At 43.9% G+C, this 21,560-nt stretch overlaps 1 protein-coding gene and 1 pseudogene across 1 annotated transcript; both read left to right on the forward strand.

Annotated features, from left to right (window-relative positions):
* LOC141182657 (uncharacterized) overlaps positions 1-21,560 on the forward strand; it is a 1,085,038-nt pseudogene that overhangs the window by 197,199 nt on the left and 866,279 nt on the right.
* On the forward strand, positions 2,880-18,645 carry LOC141182718 (uncharacterized). Its single transcript, XM_073660857.1, has 8 exons — positions 2,880-2,896; positions 2,941-2,949; positions 12,668-12,854; positions 12,984-13,163; positions 13,247-13,370; positions 13,454-13,551; positions 13,750-13,840; positions 16,014-18,645. Exons 1-8 carry the CDS (start codon positions 2,880-2,882, stop codon positions 17,453-17,455), a joined length of 2,148 nt encoding a protein of 715 aa, XP_073516958.1. The 3' UTR covers positions 17,456-18,645.

Here is a 21,560-nt window from a genome sequence, read left to right on the forward strand (position 1 = left end):
ATTTATTATCTATCATCTATGTATTATCTATCATCTATCTATCATCTATCTATTATCTATCTATCATCTATCTATTATCTATCTATTATCTATCTATTATCTATCTATCATCTATCTATTATCTATCTATTATCTATCTATTATCTATCTATCATCTATTATCTATCTATTATCTATCATCTATCTATTATCTATCTATCATCCATCTATTATCTATCATCTATCTATCAATCATCTATTATCTATCTATCACCTATCTATTATCTATCTATCTATTAATCATTTATCTATTATCTATCAATTATCTATTTATTATTTATCTATCATCTATCTATTTATCATCTATTATCTATCATATATCTATCCATATATCTATCTGTAATCTATCATCTATTTATCATTTCTCTATTATCTATCTATCATCTTTCTATTTATCATCTATTACCTATCAGCTATCATCTATATCTAGTTATCATCTATTACTTATCATCTATTTATCATCTATTACCTATCATCTATCTATCTGTCATCTATCTATTACCTATCATCGATCTATTATCTCTCTATCAACTATGTATTTATCATATATTTATTATCTATTATCTATCTATTATCTATCTATTATCTATCGTCTATCTATTATTTATCTATGAGGGTCAGTCAATAAGTAATGCCTCCTATTTTTTTTCTCCTTTTAATTGGCAAGAAATTCAAATGCAATTACAGAGGTTGAAAACCACAACATTAACGATTAATTTGTCACTTTTCAATATAATCTCCATCCACTTCCACAGTCTTGGTCCACCGTTTAACAAGGACATGTATTCCAGCATGGTAAAAAGCATTCTTGGGACCCACCGTGCACAAACTTTTCTGTATCCCAGTTGTCCAATAATTTTCATCACACTGCCGTTACTGAGGCAGATAATGGCACACAATTCATCTGCAGTCACCCGGCGGTCACCACGAATGGTGTCATCGACTTGCTGAATGTTGCTTGGAGTCACTGCGGTTACTAGCCTGCCAATCCGCATTTTGTCAGCCAACGGTGATGGCCCTTCAGCTGTGTTACAGCGACGAACCCATCGTCTAACAGTACTGACATCCACTGTTGCATCACCGGACACATTTTTCAGTCTCTCATGAATTCGAATGGGCGTTTCACCTTCTGCATGCAAGAATTCAATCACAGAACGTTGTCTAATACGAACATCGATGTCAGCCATTTTGCAAACGGATACAGTCCTGCCACCTGTTTGTGCAGGAAGTTGCAATTGCTGTGGATTGGAGAAGAGGGTTTGAGGAATTGTGCCAAATTCGAATATTTAACATAACTACCTTATTTAAGGAGAAAAAAAAATAGGAGGCATTACTTATTGACTGACCCTCGTATCATCTATCTATTTATCTATCATCTAACCATATATCTATCTATTATCTATCATCTATCTGTTATCTATTTATCATTTATCTATCTATTATCTATCATATACAGTACAGACCAAAAGTTTGGACACACCTCATTTAAAGATTTTTCTGTATTTTCATGACTATGAAAATTGTACATTCACACTGAAGACATCAAAACTGTGAATTAACACATGTGGAATTATATAGTTAACAAAAAAGTGTGAAACAACTGAAAATATGTCTTATATTCTAGGTTCTTGAAAGTAGCCACCTTTTGCTTTGATGACTGCTTTGCACACTCTTGGCATTCTCTTGATGAGCTTCAAGAAGTAGTCACCGGAAATGGTCTTCCAACAATCTTGAAGGAGTTCCCAGAGATGCTTAGCACTTGTTAGCCCTTTTGCCTTCACTCTGTGGTCCAGCTCACCCCAAACCATCTCGATTTAGTTCAGGTCTGGTGACTGTGGAGGCCAGGTCATCTGGCGTAGCACCCCATCACTCTCCTTCTTGGTCAAATAGCCCTTACACAGCCTGGAGGTGTGTTTGGGGTCATTAAATAAAGATATAAATCACTGCACTCCCTATGAGTGTGCACGAGTAGGGGCCGAACCCTGGTATATCAGATCAAAGAGCCTCGGCACTTAATCGTCCTTTTGCAAGAGAAAATTTATTGACTTTGTGAAATAAATCTGCACACAGAAATAACACCAAAACGTTTCGGTCTTAGCGACCTTCTTCAGTTGACTGTAGAAAATAGGACAATGTCATAGACAATTAGATACAGAACGATATAAATATCATTTCTAGATGACATAGTGAAAAAACAGCATATCATAAGTAGTGAAACAGAAATCCTTCCCATTATATTATACAAGTGTGCACAGTAATGCATAAGCGAAATATATAGCACATAGATACACAGTATACTTTTCCATAATATGTAGGGAAATCACAAAGGAGGGAGGGGGGGGGTGGGGGGTGGAAGAAGAAGGACAGGGAGAAGGGGACAAAGGTATGGAGCACATAGGTATGGGGGGAAGGGGAAGAAAAAACAGAACACAAGACAGCTGGCAGAAGTGGGCACATACCGGGTAATTCTGCGAGAGATGTGAGCAACAAGTGGGTCCCAATAGGGCTGCCTACAGGTGAGAAGGTGAAAGAAATCAGAGGCAAGGACCTCACAGAGTGCCCCAGAAAGGCGTGCTGTGCCAAAGGCTACCTGCTGAGAAGCGCGTGGGGGCATGGACATCACAACGCGGTCTCCACCGCTAGTTGGAGTAACCATAAGTGCAGAGAGGGAGGTTAATAAAGGGTCTAAAATGCAAAAGACGCGCGAATCTGAAACGCCGGACCGCGCATACCGGAAGTGCCATACTACGCAACCGGAAATGACGTTTGCGGGTCACCGTCTGCGTTCCACAGAGGGAGAGCGCAAACCGGAAGTTCCGGATTGAAGCGAACAGGAAGTGATGACTGGCGTGTTTATGTAAGTTCGCGTGTGCGCTCTAACTTATGTCTCTTTTGTTGCAGATTCACCTTGTACTGTGGTCCTCTCCCACCTCCCCTTCGTTTTCCATCTATACCTCTCGTTGTTTCCCTCCCCTGGCTATGTACATCGTCCTGGAACGCAAGTGATCCCTTCATGGAACGCACCGGCTTTCATCACTTCCTGTTCGCTTCAAACCGGAACTTCCGGTTTGCGCTCTCCCTCTGTGGAACGCAGACGGTGACCCGCAAACGTCATTTCCGGTTGCGTAGTATGGCACTTCCGGTATGCGCGGTCCGGCGTTTCGGATTCGCGCGTCTTTTGCATTTTAGACCCTTTATTAACCTCCCTCTCTGCACTTATGGTTACTCCAACTAACGGTGGAGACCGCGTTGTGATGTCCATGCCCCCACGCGCTTCTCAGCAGGTAACCTTTGGCACAGCACGCCTTTCTGGCGCACTCTGTAAGGTCCTTGCCTCTGATTTCTTTCACCTTCTCACCTGTAGGCAGCCCTATTGGGACCCACTTGTTGCTCACATCTCTCGCAGAATTACCCGGTATGTGCCCACTTCTGCCAGCTGTCTTGTGTTGTTTTTTCTTCCCCTTCCCCCCATACCTATGTGCTCCATACCTTTGTCCCCTTCTCCCTGTCCTTCTTCTCCTCCCCCCCCTCCTTTATGATTTCCCTACATATTATGGAAAAGTATACTGTGTATCTATGTGCTATATATTTCGCTTATGCATTACTGTGCACACTTGTATAATATAATGGGAAGGATTTCTGTTTCACTACTTATGATATGCTGTTTTTTCACTATGTCATCTAGAAATGATATTTATATCGTTCTGTATCTAATTGTCTATGACATTGTCCTATTTTCTACAGTCAACTGAAGGTCGCTAAGACCGAAACGTTTTGGTGTTATTTCTGTGTGCAGATTTATTTCACAAAGTCAATAAATTTTCTCTTGCAAAAGGACGATTAAGTGCCGAGGCTCTTTGATCTGTTTGGGGTCATTGTCCTGTTGAAAAATAAATGATGGTCCAACTAAACGCAAACCGGATGGAATAGCATGCCGATGCAAGATGCTGTGGTAGCCATGCTGGTTCAGTATGGCTTCAATTTTGAATAAATCCCCAACAGTGTCACCAGCAAAGCACCCCCACACCATCACACGTCCTCCTCCATGCTTCACGGTGGGAACCAGGCATGTAGAGTCCATCCGTTCACCTTTTCTGCGTCGCACAAAGACACGGTGGTTGGAACCAAAGATCTCAAATTTGGACTCATCAGACCAAAGCACAGATTTCCACTGGTCTAATGTCCATTCCTTGTGTTCTTTAGCCCAATCAAGTCTCTTCTGCTTGTTGCCTGTCCTTAGCAGTGGTTTCCTAGCAGCTATTTTACTATGAAGGCCTGCTACACAAAGTCTCCTCTTAACAGTTGTTGAAGAGATGTGTCTGCTGCTAGAACTCTGTGTGGCATTGATCTGGTCTCTAATCTGATCTGCTGTTAACCTGCGATTTCTGAGGCTGGTGACTCGGATAAACTTATCCTCAGAAGCAGAGGTGACTCTTGGTCTTCCTTTCCTGGGGCGGTCCTCATGTGAGTCAGTTTCTTTGTAGCACTTGATGGATTTTGCAACTGCACTTGGGGACACTTTCAATGTTCTCCCAATTTTTCAGAGTGACTGACCTTCATTTCTTAAAGTAATGATGGCCACTCGTCTTTCTTTACTTAGCTGCTTTTTTCTTGCCATAATACAAATTCTAACAGTCTATTCAGTAGGACTATCAGCTGTGTATCCACCAGACTTCTGCACAACACAACTGATGATCCCAACCCCATTTATAAGGCAAGAAATCCCACTTATTAAACCTGACAGGGCACACCTGTGAAGTGAAAACCATTTCCGGTGACTACCTCTTGAAGCTCATCAAGAGAATGCCAAGAGTGCGCAAAGCAGTCATCAAAGCAAAAGGTGGCTACTTTGAAGAACCTAGAATATAAGACATATTTTCAGTTGTTTCACACTTTTTTGTTAAGTATATAATTCCACATGTGTTAATTCATAGTTTTGATGCCTTCAGTGTGAATGTACAATTTTCATAGTCATGAAAATATAGAAAAATCTTTAAATCATAAGGTGTGTCCAAACTTTTGGTCTGTACTGTATCTATGTAGTGATATTGTGCAACAGGTGGGATATTTTTGCTCTTAGATCTTAAATTTGAAAAAGGAGGACTGGGTGAGTCAGAAGTCATTGAGTAATTTCCCAGGTCTTCTAATGTATTGCCTCTTCCTCCTTCTCCTTCATCAATATGGGTTCTAATGATTTAACCCCTTACCGACGTGGTACGAACTAATATGCACCATGTCAGTACCCCCGGTTTAGTGCGGGCTCAGTGCCTGAACCGGGCACATGTCAGCTGATCTATACAGCTGAAATGTGCCCGCAACATGTCACCCGCGGCTGTTAACCAGTTAAATGCCGCTGTCAATCTCTGACAGCGGCATTTAACATCGCCGCGCTGGAAGTGCGGCATTAGCCCCGCCCATCAGTGATGCCGTCACATGATCGCGGGTCACCAATGGGTTGGCATGACAACCTAGGGTCTGCAGCAGACCCCTGTGGTTGTCATGTAAAGATTACTATGAGTGCCGCCCAGTGGTCAGCGCTCATAGCCAGTGAGCATCTCTGCTACATACAGATGATCTGCTCATCGCCTGTATGAAGCAGAGCCGATCAGGCAAGTGCAGCTTCTAGTCTCCCATGGACTATTGAAGCATGCAAAAAATATTAAAAAAATAAAAAAAATATAAAAGTTTAAATCACCCCCCTTTCGCCCCATTAAATATAAAACAATAAAAAAAACACATACACATATTTGGTATAGTCGCATTCAGAATAGCCCGATCTATCAATCTAAAAAAATAATTAATTTGATCGGTAAATGGCGTAACGAGAAAAAAAATTCTAAACTCCAAAATTACGTTTTTTTGGTCGCCGCAACATTGCAATAAAATGCAATAACAATCGATCAAAACATCGGATCTACCCCAAAATGGTAGATACGGCCCCAGATCATGAAAAATGGAGACGCTACGGGTCTCGGAAAATGGAGACTTTTTTTTAGCAAACTTTGGATTTTTTTTCACCACGTAAATAAAAAAGAACCTATATATGTTTGGTGTCTACGAACTTGTCATGACCTGGAGAATAATAATGGCAGGTCAGTTTTAGCATTCAGTGAACGTGGTAAAAAAAAAACTGTGGTATTGCACTTTTTTTGCAATTTCACCGTAATTGGATTTTTTTCCCCGTTTTCCAGTACATGATATGATAAAACCAGCGATGGCGTGCAAAAGTACAACTTGTCCCACAAAAAATAAGCCCTCACACGACCATATTGACAGAAAAATAAAAACGCTATGGCTCTGGGAACAAGGGGAGCAAAAAACGAAAATGCAAAAATGGAAAATGCTCTGGTCATTAAGGGGTTAATTGCATGATATTTATGCAAGGCCAGTTTACGGGTGAATAAGTTGACATCCTTCGTCCATACAAAGAGATCAAACCTTGGGGTTGGAGTAAATGACAGCCCTTTCCTTAGAAGTCCTATCTGTATGTCACTAAGTGAAAATCTGTAAATTATCATCATTACCGAGAGACCTATTATTACTTTCTATGTCTATTATTTGTTCCCTAAAAAAGGGAAAGTCTGTCCAGTGGCGCCTATTGATGGCATTGTTGTTGCCATAGTCATGGGGGTTGCAGGTAAAGCTGTCGCTACTGACATTTGGGGGACAATTGGTGTTCCCGTTGACATCATATTTCCAAACACAGCAGGTATAGTGGGCTGAGCTTTCCACTCCCTGAGTTACTGGTTCTGTTCTCATAGTGGTTAATGGAGATGAAAATAAGCAGGAGAGGGGGATTCTGGAAAACAATTTTGAATTGTTCCACAAATTGTCCCCCCCAATGATTTAGAGAAGGACAATTTCCTTTGTCTCCGATTCCTTTTATATCGGCTCTTTCTCTTCATTCCTAACCTAAAATCTCCCTGCCCACTGACAGCGCTATCAGACTCCGATAGATCAGTACGCGAAAGGTCAGTAAACCTGGGTCTTGTTGATCTTTGCTCACTACATTTATTTTTCTATACCTCTCCAGTCTCGAAGTCTTTCAGATCTCATATAAACTTCCCATGCTTCCTTTCTTTGGTGTCCCTATTAAATATTTCAAGATTTTTTTGTAATTTTAACTCCAAATTCACGAAATCAGGCTGTGAAGCAAACTGTTGAATTTCTCTCATCTCTTTCTCTAATTTTTGATTCATCAGTAACAGGTTCTTCTCATATTCGAGAAGGTGATTAATCATCCGTAAGGAGCTGTCAGGAGATCTTCCCAACCTTTCATAAATGCCTCATCATCTCTATGTGCATCAGGAAGGACTGGGATTCTCACACCCCCATATACGATTCTCCTCTGAAAATAAGTTTCAAAACTCGCAATTTCCCACCATGTCCTTATCTGCTGCTTGTAAGTCCTGTAGATATTATCAGAGGAGCTATTCAAACTCCCTTGTGAAGAAGAACTGTGTAGAAAAAACTTGTGTTGCTTCCATACACCTCGTACATGCGGCTCCGCTCCGTACACCTCGTACACACGCGGCTCCGCTCCGTACACCTCGTACACACGCGGCTCCGCTCCGTACGCCTCGTTCACGCGCGGCTCCGCTCCGTACGCCTCGTACACGCGCGGCTCCGCTCCGTACGCCTCGTACACGCGCGGCTCCGCTCCGTACGCCTCGTACACGCGCGGCTCCGCTCCGTACGCCTCGTACACGCGCGGCTCCGCTCCGTACGCCTCGTACACGCGCGGCTCCGCTCCGTACGCCTCGTACACGCGCGGCTCCGCTCCGTACGCCTCGTTCACGCGCGGCTCCGCTCCGTACGCCTCGTACACGCGCGGCTCCGCTCCGTACGCCTCGTACACGCGCGGCTCCGCTCCGTACGCCTCGTACACGCGCGGCTCCGCTCCGTACGCCTCGTACACGCGCGGCTCCGCTCCGTACGCCTCGTACACGCGCGGCTCCGCTCCGTACGCCTCGTACACGCGCGGCTCCGCTCCGTACGCCTCGTACACGCGCGGCTCCGCTCCGTACGCCTCGTACACGCGCGGCTCCGCTCCGTACGCCTCGTACACGCGCGGCTCCGCTCCGTACGCCTCGTTCACGCGCGGCTCCGCTCCGTACGCCTCGTACACGCGCGGCTCCGCTCCGTACGCCTCGTACACGCGCGGCTCCGCTCCGTACGCCTCGTACACGCGCGGCTCCGCTCCGTACGCCTCGTACACACGCGGCTCCGCTCCGTACGCCTCGTACACACGCGGCTCCGCTCCGTACACCTCGTACACACGCGGCTCCGCTCCGTACACCTCGTACACACGCGGCTCCGCTCCGTACACCTCGTACACATGCGGCTCCGCTCCGTACACCTCGTACACACGCGGCTCCGCTCCGTACACCTCGTACACACGCGGCTCTGCTCCGTACACCTCGTACACACGCGGCTCTGCTACATCCACACTGTAAACCCCTCCTGACCCCACACATAAACTTCAGCTCATCCAGCACCATGACAACCAGCACAGCAGAGTCCTGCATCCACTGAGGCCCCTGATCATGTGACCCCTGACTCCTCCCCTCCTGTGACCTCATCACAGCTCCTGTGCGCACAGAGCAGCCATATATGTGGTGGCGGCTCTGCAGGTGGAGGTATGTGGAGACTCCTCGTTATTCTCTATGCGGATTATTTCTTCCTCTTCCTTCTATATCGCCGCCATACTCCGCAGCACTGTGCACATTATTATCGCACTCACTATAGTCCTTATTCACACCTGCGATTCCTATCTGTGTGTGCAGTGATTGCGGTTTCCTCCTGTCCTCCAGACAGTAATGTCCTCCCCTCTGTACCGGCCACTGTAATAATTCTCCCTTCTCCCCCTGTGACTCCACATGATAATATTCCCCTATTCACCTGCAGCGGCCACAACTCCTCCTGTGTGCCCCATATATCAGTAATGTCCCCTGTGTGCCCCCATATATCAGTAATGTCCCCTGTGTGCCCCCATATATCAGTAATGTCTCCTGTGTGCCCCCATATATTAGTAATGTCCCCTGTGTGCCCCCATATATCAGTAATGTCTCCTGTGTGCCCCCATATATTAGTAATGTCACCTGTGTGCCCCATATATCAGTAATGTCCCCTGTGTGCCCCCATATATCAGTAACGTCCCCTGTGTGCCCCCATATATTAGTAATGTCCCCTGTGTGCCCCCATATATTAGTAATGTCCCCTGTGTGCCCCCATATATTAGTAATGTCCCCTGTGTGCCCCCATATATTAGTAATGTCCCCTGTGTGCCCCCATATATTAGTAATGTCCCCTGTGTGCCCCCATATATTAGTAATGTCCCCTGTGTGCCCCCATATATTAGTAATGTCCCCTGTGTGCCCCCATATATTAGTAACGTCTCCTGTGTGCCCCCATATATTAGTAATGTCACCTGTGTGCCCCATATATCAGTAATGTCCCCTGTGTGCCCCATATATCAGTAATGTCCCCTGTGTGCCCCCATATATTAGTAACGTCCCCTGTGTGCCCCCATATATTAGTAATGTCCCCTGTGTGCCCCCATATATTAGTAACGTCCCCTGTGTGCCCCCATATATTAGTAATGTCCCCTGTGTGCCCCCATATAATAGTAATGTTCCCTGTGTGCCCCCATATATTAGTAACGTCCCCTGTGTGCCCCCATATATTAGTAATGTCGCCTGTGTGCCCCCATATATTAGTAATGTCGCCTGTGTGCCCCCATATATTAGTAATGTCGCCTGTGTGCCCCCATATATTAGTAATTTCCCCTGTGTGCCCCCATATATTAGTAATGTCACCTGTGTGCCCCCATATATTAGTAATGTCACCTGTGTGCCCCCATATATTAGTAATGTCCCCTGTGTGCCCCCATATATCAGTAATGTCCCCTGTGTGCCCCCATATATCAGTAATGTCCCCTGTGTGCCCCCATTTATCAGTAATGTCCCCTGTGTGCCCCCATATATCAGTAATGTCCCCTGTGTGCCCCCATATATCAGTAATGTCCCCTGTGTGCCCCCATATATCAGTAATGTCCCCTGTGTGCCCCCATATATTAGTAATGTCCCCTGTGTGCCCCCATATATTAGTAATGTCCCCTGTGTGCCCCCATATATTAGTAATGTCGCCTGTGTGCCCCCATATATTAGTAATGTCGCCTGTGTGCCCCCATATATTAGTAATGTCCCCTGTGTGCCCTCATATATTAGTAATGTCCCCTGTGTGCCCTCATATATTAGTAATGTCCCCTGTGTGCCCCCATATATTAGTAATGTCCCCTGTGTGCCCCCATATATTAGTAATGTCCCCTGTGTGCCCCCATATATTAGTAATGTCCCCTGTGTGCCCCCATATATTAGTAATGTCCTCCTGTGTGCCCCCCTATATTAGTAATGTCCCCTGTGTGCCCCCCTATATTAGTAATGTCCCCTGTGTGCCCCCCTATATTAGTAATGTCCCCTGTGTGCCCCCCTATATTAGTAATGTCCCCTGTGTGCCCCCATATATTAGTAATGTCCCCTGTGTGCCCTCATATATTAGTAATGTCCCCTGTGTGCCCCCATATATTAGTAATGTCTCCTGTGTGCCCCCATATATTAGTAATGTCGCCTGTGTGCCCCCATATATTAGTAATGTCGCCTGTGTGCCCCCATATATTAGTAATGTCGCCTGTGTGCCCCCATATATTAGTAATGTCGCCTGTGTGCCCCCATATATTAGTAATGTCGCCTGTGTGCCCCCATATATTAGTAATGTCGCCTGTGTGCCCCCATATATTAGTAATGTCCCCTGTGTGCCCCCATATATTAGTAATGTCGCCTGTGTGCCCCCATATATTAGTAATGTCCTCCTGTGTGCCCCCATATATTAGTAATGTCCCCTGTGTGCCCCCATATATTAGTAATGTCCCCTGTGTGCCCCCATATATTAGCAATGTCCCCTGTGTGCCCCCATATATTAGTAATGTCCCCTGTGTGCCCCCATATATTAGTAATGTCCCCTGTGTGCCCCCATATATTTAGTAATGTCACCTGTGCCCCCATCTATTAGTAATGTCACGGGCCATATACCAGGATGCACTACATGGGACCATTATACTGTGGTGGCACTATATGGGGAAGACATTATACTATAGTTCACTATATGGGGCCATGATACTGTGGGGCACATTATTCTGTGGGCCACTGTATGGGGCCATTATACTGTGGGCCACTGTATGGGGCCATTAGACTGTGGGCCACTGTATGGGACCATTAGACTGTGGGCCACTGTATGGGGCCATTAGACACTGGGGCACTATTTGGGGGGGGCATTAGACACTGGGGCACTATTTGGGGGGGGCATTAGACACTGGGGCACTATATGTCGGGGGCATTAGACACTGGGGCACTATATGGGGGGGTATTATACTATAGTTCACTATATGGGGTCATGATACTGTGGGGCACATTATAGTATGGTGCGCTATATGGGGCCATTAGACACTGGGGCACTGTGTGGGGCCATTATTGTGGGGCACTACATGGGGTTATTATACAGAGGACTTGGTGACTCTGATGAGCGGTGTAGTTACTGAGGTCACTGCTCATCAGAGCCGCCAGGTCTTGTGGAACGCAGTGGGCCCCGGAGTGGCTGCTGCTACGACCTATAGAGCGTCGTCCTCTGAACAAGGCTCCATAGCCTTTGGATGTTGGATTCGGGGATCGTTATGGGAATGCCATGGACTACGTCGGACCTGCATGTTTTTTTTTTTTTCAAAAATAAATTGGTGAACCAGGAAGAGTGTCGGGGAGTCTTTCTTCAAATAATTTTTTTTTTTATGTCTGTATTTTTTTCTCCATTACTAACCCCAGGGCTTGATGCCAAATGTGTTTTTTGACAATTCACAGCTGACATCAACCTCAACTATCATTACCCCGATTGCCACCGCACCAGGGCAATAGAGAAGAGGTGGGCAAAGCGCGTATTTTCAGGCTGGAAAGGGTCAATAACCAGGATCCTTCTGAGCCTGATATCAGCCCGCAGCTGTCTGCTTCACCTTGCCTGGTTATGAAAAATAGTGGGGGACCCCAAGTGTGTTTTTTTTCATTTATTTATTCGGGTAAACACTCTTTAGTGCCACATGAAAGGCACTTAAGTTTATTATATGTAGGGGCTTGTGAAATTATATATAAAAGCATCAAACTTCTGTGTGTGAATCAGACATGAGATCTAACGTGACATAAGATTACAGTCCGGGGAAGACGGGAAACATTCATATAGACGGCCGGTGGAGATGTAGTCAATGATGGACTCTGGCCAAATATCTTTCTAGAGCCGTAGTAGATGATGAACGTGTCGTCCTCATCATGAAGTAGTTATTTCTCATGTTACATGTAATGAATATCTCCTGCAGTATTGCTAATGCCGATTCCAGTGTCGGTAAATGGGACGAGAATTAGCTTCATGGAAGATGAGTCTATGAGAAACGTGTTCAGCTCCAGACTCCGAGGAAGAAACTGATTTTTGTTTGTGGCCTAAAATATATAGGTTTTATTACTAGATGTAAAGCAGAAAACTAAATACTGTAAAATAATAAATCTCCTCATGTTTCCCTTATTATCTCCAGGATTTTTATGATGTTCCATCGGCTCATTTTCTTCTTGTTCAGGTCAATATCAGATCCTCTCAGTGAAGATCTTCTATGTAAGAGAATTTTCCTGATTCTCCCATCAAAGATGGATATGGACAGAGACAAGATGGCGGAGAGAATATTACACCTCACCCTAGAGATCCTTTTCCGTCTTACTGGAGAGGTGAGAGATTCTGATGACATCACATTACATCATTCTTATCTATGGGAATAACAGATGGACAGAACTGGAAAGGTGAGGACTCTGGAAATGTCTGTAGTGAGATTTATTAATGTGTCTCTCCATAACCAGGATTACACAGTAGTGAAGAAGACCTCTAGTGAGCGCTGTCAGGACCCTGTGTCTGAGGGATGGGGAAGACCCCTGAGCCCAATCACGAGGCCTCCATCTCACCCCCTGATACATGAGGACATCAATGACCAGAAGATCCTAGAGCTCATCTACAAGATGATTGAGCTGCTGACTGGAGAGGTGACACTGCTGGGAATGCTGGGACATTAGACAGTAACGCTATGAAGGGATTGGGGGGATGACGGTATCATTGTATGTGTCAGGTTCCTATAAGGTGTCAGGATGTCGCTGTTTATTTCTCCATGGAGGAGTGGGAGTATATAGAAGAACACAAATATCTGTACAAGGACATCAAGATGGAGGTTCCCCAGCCCCTCACATCACCAGGTAATAGATAGGACTAAATACACACGGCCTATAATTATCTGTATGTAAAGAATGAATTCAGTCCCTGTATGTGTTTCCTCCAGATCTATCCAGTAAGAGGACAACACCAGAGAGATGTCCCCGTCCTCTTCTTCCACAGGACTGTAAACAAGAAGATCCCAGTGTTCCTCGGGATCATCAGGTAGATGGAGAGATGGTGTCATGAGATGTCCCCTATGATGTGTAGACGGCTGTAAAGGTCTTGTGTTCAGTCTTGTTTTATCCACCAGTATTATATGTTTTATACTCGTGTAGTGAGAACGGTGGAGATGTCAGGATTAGAGCTGATCATAGATGTGACTTCTCCATCTGTCTGTGACTTTTACAATATTTGTTTCAGGGTGAAGATCTGACCTATATTAATACTACAGAAACATATGTGAGGAGTGATGAGCGGTGTAAAGAGGAGATTCCTACCGATAACCATACAGGTGAGTAGTAACCACTAAATGCAGAGAAGTCACCGATTCTCCTCAGTCACCGGCTGTGGCTGCTTTATCGGTGGTGTAGTCCGGCCGTATCACAATCATGTGATCACCATTTTACCTCTTGACCACAACATTCTCCTTCACCCAAAACTGTTCGAATGACTTTGGGCATTGAAAGCCCTTTTCTATAGAATTTACAACCTGGAGGATCCACCTACCCTCTGTTGGCTTCCTAGAATCCTGATATCTTATTGGATGAATCTCCCTTCTCTCCCTTCTGTGCTGCTGAATGTGCTCATATGGTACCTACAAAACCTGGTCCAGTCTTTCTGGCCAAACTTCACTTTTATGATCGACAACATTTAATGTGCAGTGAGGAACAAGTGTGAATTTCTGTACAATAACAACAGAGTTTCCCTTTATCCTGACTTTACACTTTATTTTAAAACCAACTAACTTCATACAGGATTGTGATAGACTACATAAAAAACATTACACCTGTGCCATGATATATCTCTAAGCTGTGCGTGGCTGATGGCTGTAATATACATTTATTCACGCCTGCAGGAGATGTGTTGGCATGGCTCCAGCCCTGGTTTCATGGATTCACTCCACGTCATAAATTCCATTATGTTTTCAATCCTAAGGAATTCAGATTACTGCACAATCTCTCCTGAAATGGGGGCGCTAATACTTTCTCTACTCTTCTGGTCAGGACTCGTAGTAGCTCCAGTGGTCCACCATAAATGAATAAAGTCCGGTTTAGTGTTGGTGTTCCCCCCCCCCCCCCCATACATAAAATTTTGTTGGAGATGTAACATTTTTTTATTCCATATCTTTCTTTACAGCTTAATTCTGTGTGATAGTTTGATTGTGGTGGGATCGGCCTGCCTCACTTATGTATGTCTGTAACTCCCTGGTAGTCTTTAAAAAAAAAAAAAAGTCTCCATTTCCTCTTCCAAATGCCCTTACGATAGTTTAGATAGCTAAGAGCAACCAAGCCCCATACTCCAATTACCCAGAGAGGTTTCACCACTAGTTACTATTTACTGATGAAGACTGTTGAGTTTGATCATTTCAATAGATGTCATTGTCTATACTCACACTTTTTGACTGCACTAGTTAGTGTCCAAAATAGGGATTGCCTTGCCCATCACCCTTTTACCCCTCTACATGGATCTGGACTTGCACCCCTAGGCTTGGGCCATGGTGTTACCTGCTGTTCTTTGGTGTGAGATGGGAAGAAGAATAGTCATGTAGCCAGGTCAGAGCCAAGGGCTGGACAGAACCTGCATCACCCAGAGCTTCTGGTTCTGATGTCTCCTCCATTACCAACGCCGCCTGCAGAATGAATAAGGTGACAGAGGCAGATGTCGCAGGAGCAGATCCCAGAGAAAATGGGAGATGCCTTTTGCAGAAGCCCTAAAATAACAAAATTGCTGAAAACCAGAGCAGTAGAAATCCACATAAGTGACTCCATTTTGGAAATTATAACCCTCAGTGATATAATCTATAGGAGTAGTGACTATTTTGACTCCACAGGCACTTTCCTGAAATTAGCATGCAGTGGATGTTGGAGAAAGAAAATTGCAAATATACCATTTTATTACCCAACACATAGTGCCCAGATTGTGCTCCAGGAGACATACACCGTAAATTAAGTGGGTTCTTCTCACTATAGTAATGCCGAATACATGGATGATAAATGTGGTTTGGGCGCACTGCAAGGCTCAGAAGCGAGGGGGAGATTTCAATTTGGGAGAGTGGATATTGCTGGATTGGGTTATGGAAGCCATGTTACCTTTCAAGAGCCTTTGAGCCACTAATGGTGTAGAAACCTTTGGTTTTCCACTGACACATGATGTACCTGAGTGGGGGCTTGTTTTTTGTGAGATGAGTAGAAGTTTTTATTGGTATTATTTTCGCCTACATAACATTGTTTGGTGGCTTTTTATTCCATATTTGGGAGGCAAAATGAACAAACAGTTGGACACCACGCTCTACTGGTTCATCCTATGAGGTTTTCTATTAGACTGTGAACTGTCATTGTCTTGATGAATAATTCAATATTTTACATAACTTGCCATTTTTACAGACAGTTTAAGTAGAAATGTTCAAAAATATACAATTCAAGGATATTTTATTCTAAAATAATAATTGGTTTTATTCTTGGCAGATGACTGTACCAGGAGTTCAGAAGAACAGCTGACATCTTCAATTTTTAAATCAGATGATCTTGAGATCCCACAGGATACAATTGAAGTGAATGCCATTACTCCGGATATACCATCATCCCTTCACAGCAAAGATCTGTCATCTGATCATTTGAAAGAGGCCCTGTCTTCGGATTCATTACCGACTACTAAGGAAAATCAAAGTCACAAAATAAGTATTAAAAAACAAACTGCTCCTAAAGCAAAGAAGCCATTTTCACATTCAGAATGTGGAAATAACTTTCCCCTCAAAAAATCTATTCTTAAACATCAAAAAATTCATACGACAGAGAATAGCTTTGCATGTTCCAAGTGTGGGAAATGTTTTAACCAGAAATCAGATTTCGTTAAGCACCAGAGAATTCACACAGGGGAGAAGCCTTTTTCCTGTTCAGAATGTGGGAAATGTTTTAACTCGACAGCACAGCTTAATTACCACCAGAGAACCCACACAGGGGAGAAGCCATTTTCCTGTTCAGAATGTGGGAAAAGTTTTAACTCGACAGCACAGCTTAATTACCACCAGAGAACCCACACAGGGGAGAAGCCATTTTCCTGTTCAGAATGTGGGAAATGTTTTAACCATAAATCAAATTTTGTTACGCACCAGAAAAGTCACACAGGGGAGAAACCATTTTCCTGTTTAGAATGTGGAAAAAGTTTTGTGAGAAAATCATATCTTTTAAGTCACCAAATAATTCACACAGGGGAGAAGCCATTTTCATGTTCAGAATGTGGTAAATGTTTTAACCAGAAATCAGCTTTGGTTAAGCACCAGAAAAGTCACACAGGGGAGAAGCCATTTTCCTGTTCAGAATGTGGGAAATGTTTTAACCATAAATCAAATTTTATTACGCACCAGAAAAGTCACACAGGGGAGAAACCATTTTCCTGTTTAGAATGTGGAAAAAGTTTTGTGAGAGAATCATATCTTTTAAGTCACCAAATAATTCACACAGGGGAGAAGCCATTTTCATGTTCAGAATGTGGTAAATGTTTTAACCAGAAATCAAATTTTGTTACGCACCAGAAAAGTCACACAGGGGAGAAACCATTTTCCTGTTTAGAATGTGGAAAAAGTTTTGTGAACAAATCATATCTTTTAAGTCACCAAATAATTCACACAGGGGAGAAGCCATTTTCATGTTCAGAATGTGGGAAATGTTTTAACCATAAATCAAATCTTGTTACGCACCAGAAAAGTCACACAGGGGAGAAACCATTTTCATGTTTGGAATGTGGAAAATGTTTTAAACTGAAAGCGCATCTTAATAGACACCAGAAAATTCACACAGGGGAGAAGCCATTTTCATGTTCAGAATGTGGAAAATGTTTTGTGAAGAAAACAAGCCTTCTTAGTCACCAGACAACCCACACAGTGAAGAAGCCTTTTTCATGTAATTAATGTGGGAAATGTTTTACACGGAATCAACTTTTAATAAACATCAGAGAAGTCACACAGGGGAGAAGCCTTTTTCATGTTCAGAATGTTGGAAATGTTTTAACTGAAAATTGTATCTTCTTAAAGGAGTTGTCCACTACTACTGCCAACTCCAGAACCAGGCAGTAAGAACTAACACTGGCATTACATAAGTGTCAGAGGTGAGCTTATATAGCAGTGGCCAACACTGAACAGCTGAGACAATCCAGGTAGGAAAGCTCCGGGAGCGTCAACTGAACAGATTAACCCTTGCACTGCTAGCAAGGAAAAAACTGCACTTTTGAATATGATGGTGAAGTACTTTTAACCAGTGCAGAAGTACATGAAACCAGGCACCGCAGTCTTCTGGCCCCTCTCTGTCGCAGTAACCCAGGGACTCTAACTCTGAAATTGCAATCACTATTAAGCCTCAGCCCTAAAGTACACCACATATTTAAGTTCTGCTGGTATTTTTTTGGGAAAAAGGTAACAATTTTAATGGAAGTGGTCATCAGAACATGATACCTGACCAACCTAGGTGGGGGGATGTGTTAGGGGTCCTATTACCTTACCCTGGGCTGCAGAATTAAGAATCAACCTTGATTCTTGTTTTAATAATAACACATGAAGATTTCCAAATTGTGGAGGGACCTTGACCTTTTCTATTCCTGCAAAACACTTCAGATCAGCATTATCATGCATGTGTCTTCTAAGTGGAGAAGCTCCCTTTCCAGTGATTATAGAGCGATAATGTTCGGAAAAAGGTCATATAGTTTTACCTTTGTTATAGAATTTACATGGGGAGATGACGTATACCACATGCTTAGTTCTACATGACACAAAGTCCTTCACATGTCAGGTCAATGGTCCTAAGCGGAAGCTTTTATCTGTGATCTGCAGGTGGCAGAACGAAGTTTCTCTAGCCAGTTACCTGTATTGTGTTCAGTTCTGTTTCTGACTATTAAATCTCCCAATTTACTACTTCTACATGAAGATAGGGGTTTAGTATTGGCTTTCTCGTTTAGCTCTTTGTCACTTTCTATCAGGTGTCCGTTTTGTCTTATAGCTGTATGGATCACCTTATCCATTGCTTTGTGTTTGACAGTTAAAGTTAACCTCTCTACAGTACTCTGCTTTTTCTTATCTTTCTGTTTTAATAAATCTTTTTGATTTTTTTTTACTGACTCTGTCTGTTCATTTAGTAGGGGTAATGGATAACCTCGACTAAGAAAATTTATGATCATTACTTTGATTGAGCACTGCGCATGATCAAAGTACGTTCCTGATGCCTGGTGACTCGGACATCAAGTCACCATGGCAACTACCGGGAGCCAGCACAGACAGCGCGAGATGCCGGAGAGAAGATAAGAGGGGCGTGCTTACCTCCCCTTGCTCCCGGAATGCCGTGATCGACTTCAATCGCAGCATTTCGGGGGTTAATGTGCCAGGAGCGGGGTGGCACCGCTCCTGGCACACAGCACCGGCAGCGATCGCCCTGCACAGCTTGTGTGCGTGCGTGATCACATGGTGCGTAATAGCAGTAGTCCAATAGGCTCAGGACACAGGGACGTACCATTGCTGACAATGTTAGAGAGGGGTTTTAATGTACATTCAATTGCCGTTTTTTTGGGGAATTCTATCAATGTTAAAATAAAATTCTCCTGTCATTCAGTGTCATATAAAGTCTTCAGGAATTCACCAGAGTCTTTTAGATATGGTGGAGTATTTGTTAACAATGGTCTCAGCAGCCAGTCGAGATATTTTGAAAGTGGTTCCATTTCAGAACCAATCCCTGAGATTATCGGACTGCCAGGAGGTGAGGTTAAGGATTTGTGCACTTTGAGTACATAGTACCAGTATTTTTCAACCTTTTTCTGAAAAACATACGGAGTTGAATTTTATATTTATTAGTAGGATCATCCGGCAAAAGAACATATGTGGAGTCATCCATTAATTGTCTGTGTGCCTCTGAGATATACCATATGATACCCTGGTATGGGGGAGGTCTGCTGCTGACACTGTTATAGGGTTAATGTACCCCAATTCTATACTAATATCCCCCATCCTGATATATATATGTCCCCATCCAGACATATATGATTCCCATGTTGGTATATATGGTCCCCCATCCAGGTATACACACACAGCTCCGCTCCAGAGCTCCTCTTGCACGCGCGGCTCTGCTCCGTACGCCTCGTACCCGCGCGGCTCTGCTCCGTACGCCTCGTACCCGCGCGGCTCCGCTCCGTACGCCTCCGCTCCGTACGCCTCGTACCCGCGCGGCTCCGCTCCGTACGCCTCGTACCCGCGCGGCTCCGCTCCGTACGCCTCGTACCCGCGCGGCTCAGCTCCGTACGCCTTGTACCCGCGCGGCTCAGCTCCGTACGCCCCGTACCCGCGCGGCTCCGCTCCGTACGCCCCGTACACGCGCGGCTCTGCTACATCCACACTGTAAACCCCTCCTGACCCCACACTTAAACTTCAGCTCATCCAGCACCATGACAACCAGCACAGCAGAGTCCTGCATCCACTGAGGCCCCTGATCATGTGACCCCTGACTCCTCCCCTCCTGTGACCTCATCACAGCTCCTGCGCGCACAGAGCAGCCATATATGTGGTGACGGCTCTGCAGGTGGAGGTATGTGGAGATCCCCTGTTAGTCTCTATTATTTCTTCCTCTTCCTTCTATGTCGCCTCCATACTCCGCAGTGCTGTACACACATTATTATCATCGTCCCCATCGGGCCTCACTCTCGCCTTAGTCTTTCTTCACACCTGTTCACATTCACCATTTGACATAAATACACTTTCTCCATCTGTGTAATGATGGTTTTCGTCCATTTTTATGAATATTTAACCCCTTGGCATCAGGCGATTTAAAGTTTTTGTGCTTTAGAACTAAATTCATTTTAAAATGTACTGACAAAAGAAAAAAAAAATTCTGCAATTTCTTTAACACCTTAACCCCCGAGGGTGGTTTGCACGTTAATGACCAGGCCAATTTTTACAATTCTGACCGCTGTCACTTTATGAGGTAATTACTCTGGAACGCTTCAACGGATCCCCCTGATTCTGAGATTGTTTTTTCGGGACATATTGTACTTCATGATTGTGGTAAAATTTCTTCGATATAACTTGCGTTTATTTGTGAAAAAATCGGAAATTTGGCTAAAATTTTGAAAATTTTGCAATTTTCAAACTTTGAATTTTCATGCCCTTAAATCCGAGAGATATGTCACACAAAATAGTTAATAAATAACATTTCCCACATGTCTACTTTACATCAGCACAATTTTGGAACCAAAATTTTTTTTTGTTAGGGAGCTATAAGGGTTAAAAGTTGACCAGCGATTTCTCATTTTTCCAACAAAATTTACAAAACCATTTTTTTAGGGACCACATCACATTTGAAGTCACTTTGAGGGGTCTTTATGACAGAAAATACCCAAAAGTGACACCATTCTAAAAACTGCACCCCTCAAGGTGCTCAAAACCACATTCAAGAACTTTATTAACCCTTCAGGTGCTTCACAGGAATTTTTGGAATGTGGAAGAAAAAAATGAACATTTAACTTTTTTCACAAAAATGTTACTTTAGACCCAATTTTTTTTATTTTCGCAGGGGTAACAGGAAAAAATGGACCCCAAAATTTGTTGTGCAATTTCCCCTGGGCACGCAGATACCCCATATGTGGGGAAAAAACATTGTTGGGGCGCACGGCAGGGCTCGGAAAGGAAGGAGCGCATTTGACTTTTTGATTGTAAAATTTGCTTGAATAATTAGCGGACGCCATGTTGCGTTTAGAGATCCCCTGATGTGCCTAAACAGTGGAAACCCCCCACAAGTGACTCCATTTTGGAAACTAGACCCCTTAGGGAACTTATCTAGATGGGTGGTGAGCATTTTGAACCCCCAGGTGCTTCACAAATTAATCCATAAAAATGAAAAAGTATTTTTTTTCCCACTTTTTCATTTTTACGAATCAATTTGTGAAGTACCTGGGGGTTCCAAGTGCTCACTATGCATCTAGATAGGTGCCTTGCGTGGTCTAGTTTTCAAAATGGGGTCACTTGTGGGGGAGCTCCAATG

Source organism: Phyllobates terribilis, unplaced genomic scaffold (assembly GCF_046119375.1).
Source record: "Phyllobates terribilis strain yellow unplaced genomic scaffold, ASM4611937v1 Scaffold_35__1_contigs__length_13245226, whole genome shotgun sequence".
Classification (NCBI taxonomy): Eukaryota; Metazoa; Chordata; class Amphibia; order Anura; family Dendrobatidae; genus Phyllobates; species Phyllobates terribilis.